The 9,859-nt window shown below is 39.5% G+C and overlaps 2 protein-coding genes across 2 annotated transcripts in view; one reads left to right on the top strand and one right to left on the bottom strand.

Moving 5' to 3' along the window:
- LOC103467280 (protein-glutamine gamma-glutamyltransferase 2-like) overlaps nucleotides 1–6,623 on the top strand; it is a 9,070-nt gene extending 2,447 nt beyond the window's left edge. The window contains exons 5-15 of the mRNA XM_008413519.1: nucleotides 748–876; nucleotides 1,169–1,337; nucleotides 1,728–1,859; nucleotides 1,957–2,061; nucleotides 2,770–2,858; nucleotides 3,118–3,271; nucleotides 4,130–4,218; nucleotides 4,482–4,665; nucleotides 4,776–4,936; nucleotides 5,841–5,977; nucleotides 6,303–6,623. Coding sequence (XP_008411741.1) covers nucleotides 748–876; nucleotides 1,169–1,337; nucleotides 1,728–1,859; nucleotides 1,957–2,061; nucleotides 2,770–2,858; nucleotides 3,118–3,271; nucleotides 4,130–4,218; nucleotides 4,482–4,665; nucleotides 4,776–4,936; nucleotides 5,841–5,977; nucleotides 6,303–6,450 — 1,497 coding nt within the window. The 3' untranslated portion in view covers nucleotides 6,451–6,623. The remainder of the gene's footprint in view (nucleotides 1–747; nucleotides 877–1,168; nucleotides 1,338–1,727; nucleotides 1,860–1,956; nucleotides 2,062–2,769; nucleotides 2,859–3,117; nucleotides 3,272–4,129; nucleotides 4,219–4,481; nucleotides 4,666–4,775; nucleotides 4,937–5,840; nucleotides 5,978–6,302) is intronic.
- A 374-nt stretch (nucleotides 6,624–6,997) lies between these two features.
- Nucleotides 6,998–8,718, bottom strand: LOC103467254 (bryoporin-like). Its single transcript, XM_008413469.1, has 2 exons — nucleotides 8,637–8,718; nucleotides 6,998–7,757 (listed from the first exon to the last, which is right to left on the bottom strand). The coding sequence occupies exons 1-2, from the start codon at nucleotides 8,702–8,704 to the stop codon at nucleotides 7,319–7,321; spliced, it is 507 nt and encodes a 168-aa protein (XP_008411691.1). The 5' UTR covers nucleotides 8,705–8,718; the 3' UTR covers nucleotides 6,998–7,318.
- Nucleotides 8,719–9,859: the final 1,141 nt, after the last annotated feature.

Here is a 9,859-nt window from a genome sequence, read left to right as displayed (position 1 = left end):
CCCCCCGTCACCTCATGCCCCCCTTTTTATGTCCCATTGCTGTCAAATAAAGGCAACTAGTTCTGAAATAATTCTTTAAAAAAAAAGAAGAAAAACGAACAAAAGACTGCCGGAATGATGTCGGGTTTTTCATCCAACCGACTGATCACGTTACCCTTCGTGTTGAAGCATCGCTGTTGCAAAAATATTGTCTGACAACAGCTGGAGACTAAGTTCCAGTTGCATTCTGAGGATCGGATGGAGGTTATTTCTGCCGTGGTCTGCATGTCGGTTCATCCCGCAGAATGAGAGTCAGCGGAGCATCCTGCTGATCTCATCGGGAAGCTGCGCTGAACTGAACAGTAATCAAATGGAATCCGTTCGTAGTAAGTTCAGTTTATTGTGTTCTCAAAACACAATGGTGGTCAACGTAATAATATGATTCCTGCAGCCGGTGTTCGGAAAAAAGAAAGAGTCAGACTCAACTTTGTGCATCTTATTGGACCGAGATTTTTGTCGTTTAATTCTCCACAGTCTACGTGATTTTTGAATGTAGCTGATAACGCTTGTAAGTTGCTGCGAAACATTTTCGCTTACATATTTCCATGACGTCTCTGCGACTAATCGACGTCAAGTCGACTTTTATCGTGTTGACGTTGAATTTACAAAAACATGAAGTCTTGCAATCCGCAGACTACTGAGACCTTTGGAGTGATTTTGTTTAATGTCCTCTGTTGATCTCATTACTATTTATCTATTCCTCTGCAGTTTGAACCAGGAATTCTGGATATCTGTCTGAAGATTTTGGACAACAATCCTAAATTTGTGTCGGATGCCGATAAGGACGTTTCTTCCCGGAGAGATCCCATCTATGTGACCAGGGCGCTTAGTGCTATGGTAACAATAATTACAATAACAATAATATGACTTAAAGAACAATTCAGAGAACAAAAGCAAATACTGTATTTATTTATTTATTTATTTATTTATTTATTTATTTATTTATTTATTTAAAATGTAGTTGCAGAACCTAAACAAAGATTTTACAATACTTTTAATAAAAATGGTTTCAGAAGTGTTATGCAGCAGGCACAGATGTGGTATTCTGGAATCCATGTGTCTTTATATATACACATATATGGTGTGTCTAATATTTCTCTTGTATGGTTGTTGCTGTTGTTTCTCACAGATCAACAGTAATGACGACCGAGGCGTGTTGGTGGGAGAGTGGGCAGAGTTTTCAGATGGCACCCATCCTGGACTGTGGATGGGCAGCGGGGAAATCCTGCGGCAGTGGGCAGAGAGCGGTCCGGTCCACTACGGCCAGTGCTGGGTCTTTGCTGCTGTTGCATGCACAGGTTGGATATTACATAGAGCATGATTGCTCCCCCTCTCCACCCCTCCCCCCTCCCCCCGCACCACACACACACACAAACAAAAGGAAATAACTATTTGCAATAGATTGTGCTCCATTATATAACCATTATATAAGCTAAAAATAGAATATTATTGTGGCACATAGAAAACAGCATAGTCCAATTCAAAATCCTGCTTATGGCACTAACAGCCTTCTCCATCCTACTGGGTTCTCGACGGTCTCTTCTCTTAATCAACAGCCTAAATTTAGTCTCAGTCTTCCTTCAGTCTTCTCTGTTTGATGCTTTAGTTTAAAGCGTCAGTATCACTGATGCTATCTGAAGTACGCTTTAATTTGCCCGTGATGTAGAAGGATTTTGCTCCCCCTTCAGTGTTCCGCGCTCTGGGCATTCCATGTCGAGTGGTCACTAACTTCGGATCAGCTCACGACACTAACGCGAACCTGGTGATCGAACGCTTCTTCGATGAAAATGGAGACCGAATTTCTAGAGACGATTCAATATGTGAGTGAAACATATACTAATATACTGTGACCATGTGCAACCCTGTGATACAAACTCATGTTCCTCTCATTTGCAACTCTTTTTTTTTTCTTATCCAGGAACTTCCATGTGTGGGTGGACAGCTGGATGACTCGTCCAGACTTGGGGAGCAAGTTTGATGGGTGGCAAACTAGTGACCCAACACCCCAGGAGACAAGTGATGGTAAAAATAAATCAATAAAATAACAGCAGCTGGGTTTCCACTATATATGCCACCATACCCTGTAGATACATACATACATACATACATATATTTGGTGCTAATTGATTCCTAGTGCATCAAAAGCATTCACAGCGCTCGACTTTTCAAGCCTTTTATCCAAATGGACCACATTATGTTTTTACAGATAATACTTAAACAATAAATAAAAAAAGCTTTAGCTTGTTTCCAAAGCTTTACCATGACAGTCAAAAGTACGGCGCATCCTGTTTCCACTGATCATCCGTAAAAAGTTTCTATAACTTGTTTAACTGGTGCTAAATTCAGTTGACTGAATTAAAATAAATAAAAAAACATTCTCCATCATTGAACATCTTATAAAAGCATCATGGTCTTTCACGGACCGTCAGAACCATTACTACATCTGGCAACACAGCAAAATGTGAGAAGAAGGACCTTAAACAGACAGAGGTCCAAGAGCCCAGTTGTCATTTAGGTGCAGCTCCAGACAGAGCTAATTTCCTGAAACAAGTGGGTCAGGAAAAAAACAGAGGCTTTAATTAAGCGGAAATAAATGTTCTGCATTTTTGAGTAAGGTTGTAACATATTCCAACCAGAGAAAAGGGAGTTTGTCTGTAAAACTGTACATGTGCAGCCAGAGACTGTTTTAAATGATGATTTTTTTTTTTCTTGGCTCCTTGACGTTGTCAGGAGTTTTCTGCTGTGGCCCAGCTTCACTGTGCGCCATCAAAGAAGGAGAGGTGGGCCTGAAGTATGACACGCCTTTCATTTTTGCTGAGGTGAATTTTCTTTTCTTTTGCTCTAAAACACATCTTTATCCAAGAAGCATGTAAATAAATCAAATTACATTTATTTACTTATATTTGAATGAAATTATATCTAACCTATTTACAGTGAACTTTTGTTTTAAAAATATTCAGATAACATTCCTAAAACTTTTCTGCAGTTTTTAAGTGCGTGTTTTCAGTTGCAAGACGATGGTAAACATTAACATCCTCCTAATATATTTTCTTTATCGTTGACATTTCATGCGTTCAGGTCAATGCGGATGTTGAGGACTTGGTGCAGCTGTCCACAGGACAGTTTGTGACGTTCAGTGAATCCACTAAATCTGTTGGCCATTTTATCAGCACTAAAGCTGTCGGCGCAAACGAAAGACATGACATCACGCACCAGTACAAATATCCAGAAGGTAATGAAAAGTCACATCTGTTTTCTAAAACAAAACCCGGTTAGTTCTCTAACAATGAGACGATGGAGTGATTTTCATGTGGGTAAGACGGCATCACTCTTTTCTTGAGTGACGCACATTCATAAATGTATTTGCAAAAAAAACAACATGTCAAAAACAGATAACCAAAAAATACTTCAAAACCTTTGTTTGCTCTTTTGCTGTCATTACATTTAAGCTTCGTGGCGGTCTGCTGTGGTGACATCTGACTTTTTGAACTGTGATAGATACTCACACATTTCACTCTCTGGTCAAAACGTGTGTGGAAGGCCTTTATCGTAACATTGGAACCGGCGGACATATTTTTTTTGTCCCACAGATCTTGTCCAAGTTCAATGTTTGCTATTGCAATTATGAAACTGTGTCTTCTAAATCCATCAAAGTATTTCATATTGTGAATTATTTTTATTCTACTAGTTTAGAACTAATTAAATCTCTGAAACAATACAAAAGTAATTTATGATGAGTTATAATTTTGCATGTGGATTTAGTGCAAAACTGCAACTTGCTTTTTTTTTCCTATTAGAATGAAATTTCCAGACCTTGAAATAGACTTCGGCTTCAATTAGACTTCAGCTTTCTGGTATTTTGGAGCTTACACTCCCTCCAAATAAGGGTTTTTATCTGTTACGTAATGCATCGTTGCAAACGCTCGTCAAAAGTCTAATAAGTACCGGATGAGTAACTTCGGTGAGTTTCTGGCAAGACCAGAGACACACAGAATCAGCTCCCTCAGAAAAGTGATTGCTACGCTAATCTCAGCTATGTTTATGATATTTATTTCGGTTTCATATTCTTTTGCAACTTTGATGATTTCAGGCTCAAAAGAGGAGCGGGAGGTGTATGAGAGGGCCCAGAATCGCAACATGCTGCTGAAGAGAAGAGAAAAGCCTGGGCTTTATCTTAAGGTAGCATTAAGCTTTAATTGTTTCCCTGAAAACGGCAGAAAAACCTCCTCTACAGGTCATTAGAAACAGTCCAAACAGGAAGTAAAAAGTGTCTATTCAAAAATAAACAGCAATGTTGCCTATGAATCAAAAACAAAAAGCTGAACGTTAACGCACTGGGATAAAGAACTAAAGTCATTACAACAGAATCTGCATCTTTGCTGTAAATCAGTTCTAGTGCGACTTGCACCAATGACTTTCTCTCGTTCTTCGTCCCTTTTTAGATCAAACTGGCTGAAAACATGATTGTGGGCTCCAGCTTTGAGGTGTATGCTCTCCTAACGAACAACTGCATGGACACAAGGAACTGCAAACTCATTTTCTATGCCAGAGCGGTCAGCTACAATGGAAAAATTGGGGACCTTTGTGGATTTTCATCGGACAACCTGGAGGTGCCCTCTGGAGAAGGTTTGCTCTGAGCTCAGTACCAACTGTTTAATTTCTTTGTGAGGTAAATAGTCGGACATCCTCGTCAGTGGTTGTAATGTGTAGACTGATCAGTGCACGCATTTGTTCAGAGAGACGTCTTTCTCTGAAACTGGAGTACCAGCGGTATGAACCGGCGATCACCTCTGACCTGCTGATCCAGGTGTCGGCCATCACCATCGACAAGGAGACTGTCGATTTCCAGAAGGCTGAAAAAACAATTGTGCTGGACGAGCCAGACATCGGGATCAAGGTTAGGACCTGCAGGCCGCAAGAGAATTAGTAGAGACACATTTACTTATTTATTCTTTTACCCTTTCCAAAAGTATGCATATTAATAAATAGCAATCATGTCAATAATCTTATTAATCTAGATAGCTCAGCACCTCAAATCTGCTTTTTTGGTCATATCAGGAGTACATAATTTAACCTTTCAACCTTTCTCACCTGCACAACTAACAGTCCAGTATGGAGAATGACATATTTCTCATGGAACTGCTACTTTTCATTATAAGATTTAGTAAACATCTTGCAGATGTTTAAACAGAACTGTCTGACCTACACACAGAGCTCTATGTGAATTCAAAGGCTAACCTTGCACATCACAAAGAAAACATGAGACTATCACCATCCAAATGGAGGCTGATGGTGGTGGCAGAACTCCTGCTGGAGTGTTAACTTCCAGCTGGAGAATGAGGTTAAGCATTCAGCCAGCGCTACAGCGAAATAGTTTGAATCGAATCAAATCTTCATGTATCAACATGTCAGGACTAAACTTCGTGCAAACGCATAAACATTTCTGCTCAGAGACACTCTCCACCTCAGCCTGACGGAGCTTGAGATCATTTCAGTCTCTGGATTTGGAACATGAAAACAAATAAGTTCCACATCAACACCAGTGTTTCTGTCTGACCTAGAGAGGTCGATTTGTGTTGTGAAGCTTAATGTGAACTTAAAGAGCTGCCTTTCAGCAGAATAAATATACTACAAGAGATAATTACCCAGATGAAAAGTATAGTTTAACATTGATTTGTATATTTTTACCCTCTTCTACACTGCAGTGCTTACGTTTCACATTTCAAAATCTGGAATTTTGTCTACCTGATGTCACATTATGTCATGTCTTTTATGGTGAAACCGGAACCTCCTGTCTGCAGCTGGTGGGCGAAGCCAGAGTGAACCAGCCTGTGACCGTAGAGCTGACCTTGTTGAACCCTTTACCAGAGCCCCTGCTGAGCTGCAGCTTCGCCATCGATGGCATCGGACTCACAGGCAGCAAACCCATAAAAGCAACGTACGTGAAGTTATGTTACAGCCTTCGCTTGATTACTGAAAACTAACCACTGGCACTGGAAACAAGATAAAATGTGATTTCATTCAGTGATCAATGATGTGACATTTGTAGTGACAAAAGGCAGATGTGGTAGGAGGAAGTTGAAGGAACTGTCAATAAAAACACAGAGATAAATACTTCTACATGACAGAGAACAATATTACCAAATTAGACTCAACAAAACTATATAAAGAACCACGAAATACAAAATATGAACATAAAAAACCCAACGTAAAATCATAAAACCACTGCAAACGCAGGTAATTAACATGAGTCTCTCTTGCAGGGTTGGATCTGTGGGAGCAAATGAAGCAGCAAAGGCCAGCATTGAGTTTAAACCCACTGTTGCTGGCTCCAGCGTCCTCCTGGTGAACTTTGACAGTGACAAACTGAAGAACATCAAGAACTTCACTGATGTTGTTGTGGAGAAATGATTTAAACCACAATTCTTTGGCACAATTAGTCTTTGTTATAGTTTAATAGAAATGTGAAACTGCAAAGCACAGGAGTTTTACTAAATATTCAGAGAATCCTTGGATAATTTCTCTCATAGTTTTGTTGCTGCACCACAGCATGTGCAATTGAAAATAAAATTATTGTTTCTTAATTTAAAAAGGCATTTCATAAAATAAATCATGATTAACAAAAAAAAAAAAAAAAAAAAAGATATGGGATCATGGTGTTTTGTTGTATTTGAGGAAAAAAGCTATTTCAACTACAGAAAATAATACACATCTCAGAACAATGGTGCAAGTACATTAGACCCATCAATAAATGCAGAAATGAGCAATAAGGAGAAGCTTGGCTGCCTGGATCACACAAACCCATCATTTATACATTCTAAATTAAACCTAAAATAAACAGTTACCAGAAAATATTCAGATTTATTTTCTTTTTTATTCAGAAGAATGGCTTTCTACTTTTAGGGAGAATTCAACAATTCAACATTCATACAATCAGAATCACAAGAAGTTTTTTGCATTTCAGCCTGTGGTGTGAAATGAGGAACACTCGCTAGTCAAAATGAGTTTCCGTAGAGTTTTCATTGATAACAGCTCCCACACCCGTGTAATTATATATAGTTTAATAATATTACATCAGCTAAATATAAAAATAATTACAGAAATGTGGGCTTAGTGGATGATACCTTCAATGCCTGAGAAAATGGGTTTAATGTGACAAACGAGCCTCAGTAGATATTTGCTCTAAACTTGAAGCTCCGCTTTCAGCTGTATCAGTGATTCACTCATTTGTTAGGAATACGGGTGATCACATCTTATAGTTAGTTATCACATCAAAGACTTAATACAATCCAGTGTCATTGATCTCCACCGACAGGAAGGCTTCGCCCAAGTTTGTCATGGAGGCACTGAGAATAACGTAGTCACCCTCGTAAAAACGGGGGTGACTACTGGCTGGCTCGTCAGCCTTCCCTCTGACAAAGTTACTCTCACTTCCATTGTACATCTTGACAAAAAGGCTGCGGTCGCATTTTCTATCTTTATTAAAGATTCCCACAGCAAACCAGTTGGAATAAATGACTCTGTCATACGGCACGGAGAACATGACGGCCATGATGTGGTTGTAGTCGTTCAGCTCGCCATCGAAAAGGTCGTAAGTGAAAACGCCAACAGCGCCGCTCGCCAGGCCTGTCGTCTTGTTGAAGTGAGCCTTGACGGCAGAGCAGGGATCGACCATCGAAGGGAAAGGGACCTGGCAGAAGCCGCTCTCAGTGTAGACCCTGAAAAGTGGAGACGTAGAAAATCAGATTTATTTGTATTTATCTTGTTGTTCTCGTGAAGATAGCTTACAGGGTTTATAAAAATCTATAGAGAAAAGAAGAAACATTTACATAAGAAAATGTCAGGAACTGCAATGTGAGACAAATTCTCGCTTTAGATGAGGTTTTATCTTATCTGAAGCCGTTTCATCACTTTTCTGCAGCGATGAGTTGGTGTGTTATGAGATCACTGGAGCCACTCACAACACGCAAACATCTTCTGAAGTTATGAATATTGTTTACATCAGTGTTTGCCTGGCTGGGTGAAAATTTTGACAGACTTCTTAACACTTCAGTGATGTACCCACATTTAAAGTTAATGCCTCTTTTAATGTACGTTAAAGCACATTATCTAAACGTATTCCAAGTCACGAACTGGCAGACTTTAAAATTCCTTAGCTTGTCTGGAATGACTCCAAAAAATCCAGTTGATGAGGTTTTTATGAAATCACCACATGTCCTGATAGTTTGGAAGCTGCATTACGGAAATTGTTCAAACAGCAGTGCATGTTTTAAAAAAACACCCTCTAACAAAAGCTGCATGATTTCATAATATAAACAAATGTCTTTATTTCCTTCTGGTGCAGGAGGTCAACAAATCCAGCCGGGAACCTTTTAGACGGATCCCTGGTCCAACACAGCTGAATCAAATGGCTGAATCACCTCCTCAGTAAGTTCTTCAGAGTCCTCCTAATGACTTCGCTCTTTGACTCGGGTGAAAGTTGAAAATGCCTGGCCCTCGAGGCCAGACGTGTTCCAGACGTTTCCGTTGCTCCAGTGAATTGCCTTGTTTAAACAGGTTTACTTGACAAAAAGGGAGTAATAAGAGCAATGCACCACCTTGGGTTGGAAAGAGTGTAGTAGTTTGTATTGTTCCTGATCTCAACGGCGCAGCGACGGCGAGGCATTGTGTTGAGGTAGGTGGAAGGTGACCAGACGGGGGCTGTGACATGCAGACAAAAAACCCATTAGATTGATTAAGATGGATTTTTAAAACCTACAAACAAAATAAGCAGCGGGTGAAGTAAAAAGTGTTCATCCAGTAAGTCTTTGGAATAGATTTAATTACATCAAATTATAGCAGAACAGCTGAAAGTACATGTCAACAATTTCACCATCTGGACATCCTATAAAAGTGAAACAATTCTGATGCGTAGCCTTGCTTACCTTCAGTCGACCAGCTTGTTGCAACGACAGCCAGATGTTTGGAAAGAATATGTCTGGTTTTAGCCTGAATGTGAAATCTCACTGCGTCAGCTCGTCACAAGTGAGCTCTTATTGACTCTGCTAATCAGGACCTTTAACTCTCATGCTCGGTATCTTCAGTCCCTTCCTACGTGTGACCCGCAAATTACCACACTGAGTTGCAGAGTGATTCAATCACAGCGTGATTTGCTTCGATTTGAGTTCTGCTTTGTTTACGCACATACGTTTTTATGTCCAAAAGAATAAAGTTGTGTAGAAAGTGATTTGGATACCTGAGTGAGGTTGGCCCCACCCCCCTTCTTCAAATCAGACAAAATTGGTGTTGAACGTTTGTGCTACGTTTGTGCTGGTTTGTGCAGCAAAAGATTTTCATTTGTACTGCTATCATTTTAAAGATATAAAAAAATGTTTCTAGAGGTCATCAAAGGTCAACCAGCCCCAAATGGGTGTCAATTAACTCGACTACGTTTGTGCAGCAAACTTTTTTGTTTGTGCTGCTTTAGCTTTGAAGATATTAATGAAATGTGAAAGGTCAAAAGGTCAACCACACACACACACTTTTATAAAATCAAACAAAATTGGTGTCAAATGTTTGTGCTGGTTTGTGCAGCAAAAATTTTTGTTTGGCTGATTTTCAGTAGCTCAGTTGAGAGCTTGACCTTTCAACCATAATACTATCACATTGTTGGACTTCTGTTAATCAGAATTTGTAAACTTTTAACACACTAGTTTCTGATAAATGAACCAGTGAGTTAGTATTAACTAGACTCTGGTATCACTGTAAATGCTCACAATTGGTTTCATAGAAATACCTAAGAACTCCCTATAAAAAAAACTACTAAAATTACAGTTCTCAC

Source organism: Poecilia reticulata, linkage group LG7 (genome assembly GCF_000633615.1).
Source record: "Poecilia reticulata strain Guanapo linkage group LG7, Guppy_female_1.0+MT, whole genome shotgun sequence".
NCBI lineage: Eukaryota > Metazoa > Chordata > Actinopteri > Cyprinodontiformes > Poeciliidae > Poecilia > Poecilia reticulata.
The sequence above is the reverse complement of the archived record's forward strand: the minus strand, read 5'-3'. Positions and strand labels throughout refer to the sequence as shown.